Source organism: Neovison vison, chromosome 7 (genome assembly GCF_020171115.1).
Source record: "Neovison vison isolate M4711 chromosome 7, ASM_NN_V1, whole genome shotgun sequence".
Classification (NCBI taxonomy): Eukaryota; Metazoa; Chordata; class Mammalia; order Carnivora; family Mustelidae; genus Neogale; species Neogale vison.
The window spans coordinates 1,454,554-1,469,103 of NC_058097.1; the positions used below are offsets into that span (position 1 = coordinate 1,454,554).

General features: G+C 57.5%; 1 protein-coding gene across 9 annotated transcripts in view; it reads right to left on the reverse strand.

The window, feature by feature from the left end:
• LOC122911148 (BTG3 associated nuclear protein) overlaps positions 1 to 14,550 on the reverse strand; it is a 115,239-nt gene that overhangs the window by 8,342 nt on the left and 92,347 nt on the right. For 8 of the 9 annotated variants that reach the window (XM_044255577.1, XM_044255580.1, XM_044255582.1 and 5 more), the window contains 2 exons: positions 12,495 to 12,638; positions 8,067 to 8,709 (listed from right to left, as the gene is read on the reverse strand). In XM_044255577.1, the coding sequence (XP_044111512.1) occupies positions 8,638 to 8,709; positions 12,495 to 12,638 (216 nt within the window). In that variant the 3' untranslated portion in view covers positions 8,067 to 8,637. Of the gene's footprint in view, positions 1 to 8,066; positions 8,710 to 12,494; positions 12,639 to 14,550 lie in introns of those variants that run through there. The other variant, XM_044255576.1, reaches the window with a different exon arrangement.

The window sequence follows — 14,550 nt, forward strand, 5'->3', positions numbered from 1 at the left end:
GGCCTCCCTGCTCGGCGAGGAGCCTGCGGCTTCCTCCCCCGTTCCCCTCCACCTGGGGTCTCTCTCTCTCGCTCATTAACAAATGAATGAAATCTTAAAAATAAAAAAAGCACAACCTTTTAAATTGGAGGGTGACAGAGAAAAGCATGCAGCGCCGCACCCGTGATGCCAGGCTCCAGCGTCACTAGGGCCTCTGCCCCCCTGGGGGCCGCTAACACCGGTGGCCGTCCTGCCCGGTCTCGGAACAGCATCAGTGGGGTCGCACGGTGTCCTCCTCCTTCCCACACCACACGCGTGGACTGCTGGCCTCACTGCGGAGGCGGCCACTCCTTTGTTCCCGTGGCACAAGGCAGCCTAGTCTGTGAAGTCACCGTCCTGCCGGGGAGGGCACCACACGGGCCGCTGGGGGGCTGCGCTGGCTTGGGCGTGAGGCCGCGCACGGACTCCACCCGCACACACGGCAGCCCCCACCCTGCGCACCGAGCGAGCTGTAAGACTTCCCGGCCGCAGCATCTCGTGGCGGCGTGGATCTGCCCCGTGAGAGAAGCGCTTGTCCAGATGTTCATGGGCCATCGGTAGGTCTTCGCTGGGTACGTGCCTGTCCGTGGGCTCCCAGGACCAGTACTTGTTACTCGTTACATAATTCGGCAGCAAGGATGACATTTACATCCCTCGTTTCTAGAAATGATCAGAACAGCTTCCCTCCCCCACCCGTCTGGTCCATTTAAACATGATGCTGGGTGTTTACCTTACGGGAACTAGGGAGCCTCACCACCTCACTGATCCAGGGGACCTGTCCGCAGCCAAAAGGATGGCGAACGCCTACCCCGCTCTGCCCTCCTGCCCCTTCGTGAGCCAGAGTCTCCACTGCCGGGCGTCTCCTTCCACTCGTCCTTCCGTATCCAGCCGAGAAGCCTCTGGAACGCCGAGCTCACAGCGAGAACTCCTCCTGGGACTTTCGTGGTGTCTCCGGCACGTGCTGCCCCACTGAGTTTGGGACATGTCGTGGACGGGGTTCACAGCTGCCCCCCTGGGCGTATCTAACTGACCCAGGACCACACAGACCACGGCGCCTTCCTCGCTGCGCCGCACCGTCCACGGCTCGACGAGACACCCCACACAAGCGGGTCCGCCTGCGGGCGTCCCATCCCTCGAGGCCCTGCGTCCACAGTGTCCTCCAAAGTTGTTCAAGGTCTTCAACACGGTCTCTGCTCTTCTTGGCCCTCTGCATTTCCGAATACGCTCCGGAACAAGCTTGTCGATTTCCACCAAAACTCCCTGCACGGATTTCAGCCGCGGCGCACGGGATCCCCCATCCAGCAAAGGACGGACCCTCCGAAGCTTCCGACCCGCGCATGTGCCGGACGCTCCATTCCTTGGGTGCTTGTCGACAGCGCGCCGTAGCTCTCTGTCCCAGGAACCGTCTGTTAATCGCTGCGTAACTCCAGTGTCTGAAAGGCTGTGCTAATCCTTACTGATTTTTCCTGGTAACTAGAATCAGGTCTTGCACGGTGAGCATGTGACCAGCAACCTTGCAAACTCTACTCACTGCTCCTGAGAGCTTCTTGTGGATTTCTCTTGATTTTCTTCCTGTGTAACCGTTTCTCTGCAAATAACGACAGTTTCCTTTCTGGATTTTCAAGGTGTACATCTTTACATCTCCTTTTCTGGCCAGGCTCTGGCGTGAGGACAGCAGACACGCCGAGACGGCCACAGGCCTGTCCCCACCTCACCTTGGGGACAGAGCGGCCGATGCCGCCCCGCGAGGCAGGGTGCTTGTCCGAGCTCTCGGCTGACTAAGCATGTTCCTTTCTGCCCCTAGTTTGCTAAAAGAGCTCCCTCACTCACGAAAGGGTGCTGAACTGTACAAATGATTTTTCTGTTTGCCAAGACCACACAGTTGATCTCTTCATGGCTGTGAATTGTACTGGCTTTTCGGACACACACGCCGGCACTCCTGAGCCCGACCCGACCTGCTCGTCCTCTCACCAGCCATCACACGAAGCCCAGCTCGTGCTTTGTTTCGGATTGTTCGGGATTTCCAAGGGAGCCCGCTCGGTAACGCTCTTTCTCTCCCTCTCTCCCTCCTGCTTTCTCTGAAACACCCTTGTCGGGTCTGGGCGTCAAGGTCATGCTGCCTCATGAAACAAGACAGGACAGGAGGCTTCCTCGCTGCCGCGGCTTCTCCGGGGAGGGTCTACAACGCGCTGCTCTTCCCCGAATGCGCCTGAGCACTGAGCAGTGAAGTCGTCTGTGCCTGGAGCTCTCCTCGCGAGAGCGCTGCAAGCTCAGGAGGCTTCGTGAAGATGCGAGCGAGTGAGAGCCGCGTCAGCAAGACGGAGGCACAGTGGCCTCTGGCACTCGTCCCCTCCTGGAAAGTCAGTCTGAACGCCTATGCCACAGAAGGATGCCCTCCAACGGCTGAGGAGTGCAGGTGGGGATCCCAGCGCCCTGGTGGCAGAGAGCCAAGGAAAGACAGTTTTGCACCGAGACGGACACGATCCCCATGGGCAGGAGCGGGGGGCTCCGGTACGCGCCTTGAGTGGCCCAGAGACTCCAGCGCTGGCCCGCAGGGAACGCAGGGTCCAGAGTCAACCCTGCAGACCCGGGCACCAGGCCACCTGCCCAAGGACTCCAGCACACAGCCAGACGGCTCACCCAGGTTTCTGGATGGGCAGACTGTGAAAGGCATCCCTGCCAGCGCCCGTCCGTGCAGACTAGAGTCCAGACACCAACACAAGGACATAAGGGTCACGGCAAATCATGGAGACATGACATCTCGAAAGAAAACCGACAGAACAACTGACCCTAAAAAAGGAAGGGCCATAAAGAGTCTGGAGAGAAGGCAGAATGACCTTCTCAAAGAAATTCAGTGGACAATAAGAGAACAAACACAATTAAATGAAATTCAGGAAACAATACACAAACAACAGAATGAAGAAGTTCGCAAAGAGAGAGAACATTTTTCTAAAATCATAAACCCTGACCTTGAAGAATACAGTAAGACTCTCTCGGCAGAGAGCTTCACGGATGGACGGGTCCGGCAGAAGGGCAGTGACGGCGCCAGGAGACCCGTCCCCAGCCTCACCCACCACAGAGAACAAGGAAAGAGGAAGAGACCCCAGCAGGAGCTCCAGGAGAACTTCCAGAGAAGCCAGGAGCTCATGGCTGGACTCCCAAGAGAAGAGAGGCAGACGGGCGCCAGGACCTGAGTTCAAGGAATACCAGTTCACAAAGCTCCACAACGGCCCCCCAGACCCCAACCCCAATTACCTTCTCCAGGACACATTATAATAAAACTCTAAAACCACAGGGAAGATAAGCTTTGCAAGCAGCCATGAGCCAACAACTCATGTACAGGGAATCCACATAGGCTCTCGGTGAAGTTCTCCGCAGAAGCGATGTGGGCCAGAGGCTAGAGGGGGGGATACGTGCAGAGCGCTGAAAGGAAAAGCTGCCAACCGGAACGGCCAGCAGAGGTGTCCTCCAGAAACAAAGGACAGAAAGTCATTCCAGGACGAACTCAAGCAGAGGGAGGTCACTACCACGAGCCTACCTTAGGACAGGTGTTGAAAGGACTTCTGCAGGAGGAGACGGGCAGACACTAATGAGTAACACAAGACAGACAGAAGTACAGGACATACCGAGGCAGGTGAGGGCACGAACTCAGAACACCCCGCCACATGTGCTGACGTGCTCATCACTGACTCTAGCACAAAAGGTAAAGGAGAGAAACATTAAAAATAACTGTCGGGGGGTGCCACCCAGCTGGCTCAGTTTGAAGAGCACGGGACTCCTGCTCTCAGGGTGGATGAGTTCAAGCCTCATGCTGGGTGTAGTTTACTTGAAAAAGAAAAAACTTTAAAATAATAATAATAATAATAATTCGTCAATAAATACACAATGTAAAAAGATATAAATTGTCACATCAAAAGCATAAAATGGGGCAAGGGTAAAGAGTAGTTTTTCAAGTGGCTGAAGTTGTTACCAACTTTAAAAAGATGTTAAGTTAGCTTCATGGTAACAGCGAAGCAAAACCTTACAAAGGAAATGGCATCAAAGAGCATCACCTCAGACAACCATCACTGGATAGAGGGAAGAACGGAGGGACAAGAGAACTACAAAACAGGAAGGAAACAATTAAGAAAAGCATTAGTAATTCTCCTAATTACTTTAAATATAAATGGATTAAATTATCCAATCAAAAGGCACAGAGGAGTTGAATGGATCAAAACCAAGACTCAACCACAAGCTGTCTAGAAAAAGACCCCCTTTCAGTTTTAAGGACACATAGAGACTCCAAGTGAATGGGCAGGAAAGATATTCCAGGCCAATGGAAAACAAAACCCAACAGGGGCTGCTACACTTACATTAAAAAAAAAAAATAGATCTTAAGTTAAAAACTGTAAGGAGACAAACAAGGTCAGTGTATAAAGATAAAGGGGTTAATTCACCAATACACTGCAACAACAAATGTATATATACTGTGGGGGGTGCTGTTTTTTTGGGAAGATAAGCAAAATTGAGAAATCTTTAGCCAGACTGAGGAGAGACTCAAATATAATGGGAAATGAAAGAGGAGACATTACTACTGACACCACAGAGACGCAGAAGGATCCTATGCGGTTACTGCAAGCATTTATGTGCCAACCAACTAGACAACCTAGAAGGAACAAGTTCCTAGAAAATACAACCTACCCCATGAAATCATGAAGAACTAAAATGTAAACAGACGAGTAACAAGGACATTAAACAGTTATCAGAACCTCCAACACAGAGAAGCCCAAGCCAGATGGCTTCACTGATGAATTCTTCCAAACACTTGAAGAAGAATTAATGCCAATCCTTCTCAAGCTCTTCCAAAAAACTTGAGAGGACACTCCCAAACTCATTTTACAAGGCCAGTATTACCCTGATATCAAAGCCAGATGAAGACACCACCAGAGAGGAATACTGCAAGCTGATATCCCAGATGACTGTAGATGTGAAAATTCTCGACGAAAGACCAGCAAACCATACACCGTGATCAAGTGTGAGGACACGAAGGACGTGAAGATGATCCAACACACACAGATCAATAAGCACGATCTACCATGTTTATAAAATGTAGAATAAAAACCATAGGATCATCTCTATAGGCGCCAAAAAAGCATCTGGCAAAACACAACGTCCTCTCATGATAGAAAGTCTCAACAAATAGGGTACAGAAGGGACCTACTTCAGCTTACTAAAGGCTGTGTGGGAGAAGCCCATAGCTAGTATCACCTCAACAGTGAAAGGGTAAAAGCTTATTCTCTAAAATCAGGAACAAAGATGCCCACTCTTCCTTTTTCCAGTTTTACTGAAAAATAACCAATATACATCCTGTATAAGGCAGAGAGCATGAGGGCTTGGTTTACATATATTGTGGAAGAATTACCACAGCGGGTTCAGCAAACACCCACCTTCTTATGTAAATGTAAGAAAATGAAAGGGAAGAAGGGAAAAGGGGCAGAATTTCTTCTTGGGATGAGAACTCTTGGGATTTACGCTGTTTCCTATCCCGGGTATCATACGGCAGAAATTACATCGAAACCACAATCAAAGGCCCCCTGGGTGGCTCAGCCGGTTAAGCGTCTGACTCTTGGTTTGAGGATGTGGAAAAAAAGTTGTGCGCTGCTGGCGGGATTCCAAACTGGTGCAGCCACCAAGGAAAACAATACGGAGGAGCCTCAAAAAATTAAAAATTAAACCATCAAAAGACCCACAAGTCCCACTTCTGGGACTACATCCGAAGGAAACAGGTATTTTCCAAGCACAACGTCCGATGTATTCCACGAGTTTTGATACGGTAATCAGTCACATTTAACTGGTAATTAAAGCCACCTTTCCATTCTGATATTTTACTTGGCCCATGGGTTATTTTCAAAGGACACCACTTAATCGGGCAACATTTGCAAACGTACTCATTTTTGCTCACTAGCTTTTAACTTTGTCCCACTTGGTAAAAGAGCGCGGACTGCAGGATCTCGGTCCTCTGATGTGTTACAATCAGGCATGAGGCCGACCTTGGAAATGTTCCGGAAGACTTCACTCCGTGGCTGCTGGACGTGGCCTTCTGCACGCCAGCGAGACCCCGCTCCTTGGTCACACATCCGCCACCTTAACCGTTTCCACATACTGCATTTCTTAAACGCTTGTCAAGGATAGTAAACCCCAGGTCTGGACATGGGACAGTATCTCAATCTCTCTTCTCCAGGGCAATCAAAAGGGGCTTTGAAACAATTTAGCTCCTTCCTGCCGGTCTGAACAAAGTCATTTTTTCCAGCATCTTCCTAGTGTATTATCATATTTGAAAATATTATACTTGAAAATTTCAACATGGACAGTTTTAAACCCAGCCCTTAGACATACTTGTTTTATTTCATTTGTTCGCCCATCCTTCTTCCTTTAAAACCTCTTCCTGGGTCCGAACTCCTGTTCTTGAAGGAAATTCCTTGCACCTTCCTTTGCAGGAGGAATCATCTGCAGGTAACTCCCCCGTTTTGTCCGTGAAATATTGTTGAAGTGTCATCCTTTATTTATAGTAACGTCAAGTCACATGCTGGAAAACTCACCCTTGTAAGAAGTGTCTACTTCAGCGACTTTCAGTGTGTTTACGGAGCTGGGCCAATGACACCATTTAATTCCAGAACATTCTGGCCTCCTCACACAAAAGCCCGCCCCACGAGCTGTCGCTCCCCACTTCTCCTCGCTTCCTCTGGGGACGGGCCTGTTCCGAGCACTTCCTAGAAACGGGACTGTAGGATACACAGCCCCTCTGGGTCGGCATGATGCCCGTGTTGGAACTTCATGCCTTTGCGTGGCTGAGTCATATTCCACGTGTAGATGGCGAGATCCCATCTGGCTTACCACTTGTCTGTGCACAGACCTGGTTGTTTCCACTTCGGGGCTAATACAAATAACGCCACAGTGCCCGCTTGTGTACAAGTTTATGTGTGGACACGTGCTTTGTGTCCTCGCGTGTAGAGCTCACACCCAGAATGGAAAGGCTGGGTCGGACTGTGAGTGTCCCAAATGTCCCCAACAACACCCAGTTTTCCTCAAGCAGGAGCTGCCCGGTGCTGGTCTTGGAGCCTCGATGGCCCAGGCCGACGTTCCCGACTTCGGAGGTCGCGGAGAAGTTGGCTGTGCTCTGCCCCGGTCCCTCCCCCGCACGGGGGCTTGTCCTTTCCCTCCACCCGCTTTCAGAATTAGCCTTGAACGCTGCGTGGGGGCTCAGGCGATTTTATTTTTCCTTCTGCCTGGGATCTGTTCTGTTCCTGGCGTCCCCCGAACGTGATCTTCCTTTTCTTCTCTCCCTCCGGGATTCCAGACATTTCCGTCTACGGGAGAACGGACCCTACCCCTTGCCGGTAGTGGGAGGCAGGGGACGCAGAGGTGCCGTCCCACTCTGGGGAGCTGCTGCCCCCGCCCGCCGCGCCCCCTCAGCGTGCCCGCCCGTGTCAACCACGCAGCCCGCTGACCCCTACGGCACAGCCTGGGAGAGCTGCAGTGATTTGGGACGGCAGCTTCGAACCCTTTCCAGAAAAAGCACTGAGCGGTCACGGTCGGAGTCCGTGAATGCGGTTTTGTGGTGGGGAGGCCCAGACCCCACAAGGCAAGTGCCGGACGGAGCGGACAGGGAGACCAGGCACGGCTGGGCGCGTCTCGCCAACCACCTCCAGGACGTCGGTGCGGAACCCCCTCTCGGTTTACAATTTTATAGGAGACGCCGTACTTCTTTGGATGTGACTTGCCCACTGTAGTGCTGGGAAAGGCCCGTGTGACTCGGGGTCTGCCTGCGGGGCTCCTGCAACACCGTGACCGGCCTGAGTCCGAGGGGGCACGCCGTGGCACGGCACTCGGCCACCCGGGGAGCCACTCCCAGGGCCTGTTCCGTGGGACCGGGAGAAAGAGCCCCAGCCTTCCTTTGGACCCCACAACTCCCGTCTAGCTGAGGGCCCACGGCGGGACTCCCACAGCCACCAGGAAGGAGGCCGGGCTCCGGGCGAAGCAGCTCTTCACGCGAAAAGACACAAAGCCGCTGTGGTCATAAATACATTTTATTTCATTAGAAATGCATAATTAACAGTGTTGAGAGCATTTCCCCCTAGAAAAGTAGGTAAGCAATATTTCCATCAAAATCGTTAGTTGTCTTTTGCAAATACCTATTCTCATTACACGGAACAGAGCACACAGCAAAAGGCTTCTGCTACTCCACTTTTTTTTTTTCAATTTTCTCTTTTGTTATAAACACCATAGCAAATTAAAAAAAGCTGTTTGAACAGAGAAAAATATCGTAGTTCTTGATTTTCCGCACGTACTTAACGCAATCCACGCTGTGCCTCCCCACTCTCTCTCTGGACACCAACAGTGGGACGCAAAAGGAAGGGTCTTCCGGCAGGGGCGGTGGCTGTTACCGGCACCCCGTGTTGACCGGGACCCCCCCCCGTCCGCGCGGGTGAGGCTTTCCGACGCACTCGAACGGAACACGTGCAGTCCCCTCCGTGCAAAGCCGTGGGGCCGGGGCCGCAGGACGGGGCGGGAGGCTGGAGCCGGCACAGAGCACGGCCGCGGCTCCGTCTTAGGTCCTGGGGTGGGGGGCGCCTGTCCCGCCTACTGGATCTGGATGGCTCCGTGCTCGAGCTGCATTTCGGGCTGCAGGCCGGGCTGCAGGGTCTCGGCCGCCTGCAAGAGGGGAGAGAGGAGGCTTTCTGTGCAAGTACCCACCACGCGAGGCCAGGCTCCTCGCCGGTCACAGAGCACCAGGGGCTTTCGGGCTTGGAAGAAACACACACCGCAGAGCCGGAAGGAGCCAACGTCCCTCTTTTCAGAGCCTTCTGTTTGCCCACGCCACCCACCGACCCTGCCGCACGCGCTCTGTGGCTCCCTGGGGCCTGTTTCCCAGTCCCACCCCGCCCATCACTGGGGAACGTCTTCCGGGTGCTTCAACCGTCCTGTCCCTAGAACTTCGGTCACCAATCTGACAAAAACTGTCCCACTGTCCCCCCAAAAACCATTTTAGGGGCAGTTATCCTGTCTTCCCTAATGAAAGAAGTTCTAGCCAAGGAGCTCCAGGTGTTGATTCCAATGCGTCCTCAGAGGCTGGAGAGAAAGGGCAAACGGCCAGGACTACAAGCGGCAACATCAGCTCACTGACCAGAACGAGCCCCCAGAGATCAGCAGGCGGTTTTCCCTCAGCTCCCCAAGCTGTCCATCAAAGACAAGGTCACAAAGATGGGACCCTCAGAGGGGGGCGTCCGGCTGCCCCAAAGCAGCCGTGGTAAGAGAGGGCAGGCATGAGGCAGTGAAGGCGGCAGAGGCCGAGAGCCGGGGACACGGGCAGGCAGGAGCCCCGAGGCGTGCGGCTGGGGCTGGGGCTGCGGCTCCCACTACTCTAGAGGCCGTGCTGCTGGGACTCGGGCGGCAGAGGACACCGCACGCAGGGCTTCCTGAGCAGAGGGAGAGGCCCTGTGGGTTACACCCTGCGCACGGGCATCGCCCGCAACGCCCGCCGAGCCCGGGACAGCAGCCCAGGCAGGGGTAAGGAGGGAGGACGGAGCTGGGACGACACGGGAGGCCCCCGCACATATCCGGGCGAGGGAAAGCAGATCCAGGCAGGTGGCAGCCGCAGGCGGAGGGAGCAGGGGGCTGCAGGAGGGGTACAGAGGCGCCCCCGGGATGCAGAGTGACTCCCCTTCATCACCTGGAAAGGCAGCTTCAGACTCGGGCCCACAGGAGGTGGATCACAGATGAGGGGACACCTACTTGAGAGACTTGGGGGGACCCCAGCCCTGATGAGGACCCCCTCCCTTCTCTTTAATCCTCAAAATGCAGCAGCCAGACCTGTGTCTCGGGCAGGAAATGGAGAGAAAGGACTCCAGCCAGATGACACAGAAAGCTCCAAACATTGGAGGGAACCAAAGACAGCCGGCAGCCCCGGGAAGCCCTGGAGTTCAACTCGGGCATCTGCCTGCGCAGGGGGTCCCAGGGGCAGGGCCTATCACATGGGCCAGCTCCCTGGTGTCCTGCCCAGGGAAAGCCAGACCCTTCCTCCAGCCCTATGGCGGCTCCTGGGTTATTCTCCTCAGCTGCACGCCACCTTCTCCAGGAAGAAGATCACGTCCCTGACCCTGTCCTGACCGGCAGACTCGACGAACATCCACCAAGAGCAAAGCCTTCGTGCTGACAGGCAGGGACCCCTTCCCTCTGCAGACACAGGCCTGTCCAAGGGAGGCGCCGGGGGGCCACAGGAGGGCGAGCCCCCCAGGATGGATGGGAAGAACACAGCCCAGGGCCACGCATGGTGGGCCACGCTCAGGGCCACCCCGTTCCTGTGTCACCTGCTGACGGACCAAGTCCAAGCCGAACGGGGTCTGTGACAGGGAAAACACCCCCGTGGGCGCACAGCTCACTCCCTGGCCTGTTCCTACACAGACTCACTAAGTCGGTCCCAAGAACGCGCCAGGCAGGAATCGAGACGAAGAACACAGACAGGAAGCCGAGGAGACCAAGAGCTGAACGGACACGGCCTTCCTCAATCCTGCAATCTGCAGCAGGACCACGAACGCACGGTCCAGGAAGGCGGCCGGCCGCACCGCACCCCAGGTCTGAAGCACACTGGGGACCCTTCCATGCCTGCTGGGCGGCGGGGAAGGAAACTGCCCGAGTGCAGGGCCCACCTAGAACCCTGCGGGGCACCAGACGCAAGCCACCTGGTGTGGGCAGAAGGAGGCCTGCGGGGGCTCTGGCTTCCAGGACAGACTCGTGCTTAGACCAGAGAGAGGTCCAACTCGTCCCCCAACACCGCTGGCTCCGGGTCTTACTCAAACCCTCTCGGCTCAGGCCACGGTCGAGTGGGCCTCTGTGGTCACCACCACACAAAAGCCACAGAGAAGGTCCAAGGCTACCGCAGCCACTCACGTGGGAGGGGCTAAAGTCTAAGGGGAAGAGAGAAGCGGCACCTTCTCCAGGAAACACGCTTGCCCACTGGGGCATCGCCACGAATTAGGAGATGAAGAAGTCAAGCCCGCAGGGGAGCACTGGGCTCAGCCAGCTGGCTGTTGGGTCCCGGGTCCCCGGAGGCTGCACCGAGCTCCCGTCCTCAGCAGCCCCCTCAGCGGCAAGCGAAGCGAAGGAGAAGGCCCTCTCCTCCCGAGGGCTAGGAGCACACACGACACCCAGCCCGGTCCCGAGCAGAGACCGAGGGAGCACGGAGATCTGGGGCTTCCGTGCCGAGCAGCAGGAACTGGGGCATCGCGACCCACGGGCTCCTTGGTAGCGGAGGCAGGGGGACGGAGGACGGCGGGGCATGCGAGGAAGCAGCAGGAGCCGGCCAGCTGCGGTCGGAGCGGGAGCCCCAGCGTCAGCGCGTCCCTCGGCCCGGCCTGAGCAGGAAGGCCGGCGACTCGAGCACCCCCGGAGCTCCGAGAACACGGGGAAAGAGCACCCCTGTCGCTCCCGCCACCCACTGCCCGCACTGTGCCAGCACGGACCCCCACGCTCTCGGGACCCCCGTTGTTACTGTCAGACACACAGGCCCCGCTGTTCTCCAATCAGCCCACGTCCCCAAAACCACCCTGTCCCCTAATGGGAGCTTCCACCTGGCTCCCTGCACTAGCAGGGGACCCCAAGGACCCAGAGGGGAGGTCACACGGCTCGCTGGGCCTGGGCACTTGGCGAGGGGCCGCTCCACAAATGCATCGTCGACCCGAAGCAGCAGCCGCCACATCGGGCACCTGAGGAGGAGTCCGGACCGCCAGCACATGTTCTCCCACGCTCGGGGGAAAGCACGGACGACAGGCAGCAGGGACGGGCCCCACCACCCAGCCAACCAGACGACATGCGCTGTGGGGTTGGGGTGCAGCTGGGGCTCCCCCCCCCACTGCCCTGCGCACGAGCTGTGCCCAGCAAGGCCCTCAGGCTGCCTCACGGGCGGTGCGCTGCAGGAGGTTGCGACCCAGGGCCAATGGGGCTCCAGGGACGTGCCACAGTTGCCCCAGGCCATCGTGCATGCCCAGCAGAGAGGAGCGCGCTGGGGCAAGGACCCACACCCCACCCCTGGAGAAAGGGTCCAGGCCAACGGCTGGAGCTACGCTGTCTGTGGACGTGCTGACCCCCGGGCTGGGCCCTGCGGCTGTCAGAGGGGCAGTGGGGTCTCAGGTCAACGGACCCTCTCGCTCCGCAGCCCCCAGACACAACTCAATTCCTGCCTCCGAGTTTACAGAGAAGACACGACACGGGATGTGACAGAACTGGCTTCCCACTGGCACCCGGGTGAGGACGGGGCTCCTCAGCTCCGCATCGTCAGGCATCCCAAGAAACCAGGGCCTCCACGCACAGCATGTGCCCTTCAACGACCCGTCACCGTCCTCACGGGACAGTGGCAGCAGAAGCCCCGAGCTGCGCTCCCGCCGGCAGGAGCCCCGGGACCTGTCCGCAGACAGGCGTGGGCTTCCAGCAGGCGCACCCACCTGGGCCGCAGCGGCGTGCTCAGTCACCGGAGCCAGCTGCACGTACTGGACCTGGATGTCACTGCCCTGGAGGGGCGAGCCGTCCACGCCTGCAGCAGCGGGGTCGGAAGAGGCCACGGCGATCAGCTGGGCGCCCTGCAGCACCTGCGGAGACACAGCAGACGCGGTCAGCACGACAGCACGGTCAGCACAGACCGCCGCGCCCGGCCAGGGGCGACCGCCACTCCCACGGCCACACGAACCCAGGGAGGTGGCCCACGGCCCCCGTCCACACCGCGGGGCCCACCGGGCAAACGCACACAGCATGACTGAACTGCTCTGCTTCGCTCCCAGGTGACGGCCCTCACACAGCCACGAGCCGCGCAGAACGCTGGGCCTGCCAGCCGATTAGAGAAAGACCAACCGGCTCCAGTTTTAAAGAGTCAAGCCGGGGGACGCGGCCGAGGGGAGCCTGAGAAGGCTGGCAAGGAGACGGCGGGTGTCTCCATGGGGAGACCGAAGCACCGAAGACCTTCCAGAAATCACCGTCATCTGAAGTCCGCGGGAGGCCGCCCCCGGAGCGCTCGAGAGCCCGGAGACGAAGCCCTCTGAGCGCGGACACACGCGGTCACAGAGCAAAGCAGCAACAGGCACGAGTCAGGTCAGGGACCCGCGGCTCCAGGTGCCACAGGTCACAGCTCAGCGGGAAGGCAGCAAGGGGGAGCCCCCAGGGCATAGGACACACCGAGAGGAGGGGGCAGATGAGGACCCCGGGGACAGGCTCTGGATGACCTCCCGACTCCTGAGCACCTGACACCCGGGCTCCCTTCGCACCCAGCCCTCCTGGTGCTCCAACAGCTGGGCACGGAGGGGGCACCTGCAGCCCCGCGGGCCAGACGGACAGTGGGGGTGAGGGCCTCCAAGGCTCTGTATTCGTCAGGAGTTGCCACGAACCGTGCGGGTTTATACCTGGGGCTGTGTCCCTCCCCTTTCAAATTCCACGATCATGGGCCGCCCTCTAGGTCCCTGGGAGCAGCGCACAGCAGCAACGCCCACGCTCCCTGACCGGCCCACTGCCGCCCACAGCAATGGTCAGAGCCGAGGACGAGGTGCGGGGACTCGGAGCGGGGGCTGTCCACTCCGGGCAAGGCGGGCTCGGGTAGGGATCACCGACCGTCTGCACAAAAATGCAGCCTGTGGTTCTGAAACAGCTTTGGAGCATCTGAGGATCGAAAGTTCTATTTCTTTGACAACCACCCATCAGTAGAGAAAAACAAACGGTAAATTCAATTATTAAAATAGAAGCTAGAAAGTTCTTAATTACTTTCTCTTTTGTGTCTTCAAAAACCACTCACGCGGTCTCGTGTTCTGACAGCAGCTAGCTGCGCTGGGAAGGCGAAGGCCCCAGACAGGCACAAGGTCACCCCAGGCCTGTGGGTGTGTCCCCAGCAGGCACCTTGCAGTTGGGACTGAGGTGAGGCTATCACGACAGGGAGTGACCTCGGGTGTGGGGCCCAGCGTGCCACGGCACCTTGAGAAGCAGAGACACAACGCCCTCTGGTCAGCTGTGGCTTGGGGGAGGGGAGACGGGCCAGGAGCCACAGCTGGGGCAGGTCTGGAGGCTGGGGAAGCCGGGAGGAGACCCTGCCCTGGAGTGCGCCGGAGGAGCGGCGTTAGCCCTATGACGCCCACGCTGGACGCGGACCTTCAGACTTCAGAGCCTGAGTGTGTGATGCCCGCCGCCGTGGCCACAGGATCGGCACACAGCACGCCGGCCTTCCTGGGCTGCATCCCTCCACGGAGCCGGCTTCTTGCTCCCCGAGGGCTGACCCAACCCTGGCTCCTTTTCCATCATCAGCTCCTTGCGTCACTGGGCGCTCGACACAGAGCTTTGGAAGAACTGCCGACACCCCAAGGCTCCTGCATTAGTCCCCGGACCCCCCAGACCTCTCACGGTCACACGATAACCCCCAGCGCTGCTCACGGGAAAGCCCCCGGCCCCCACGTGTCCCGTGGGATGGCAGCCCTGGGCAGGGGCCACTCCCCCAGCAGGAGAGCCTGCCGTCAACCTGGCAGA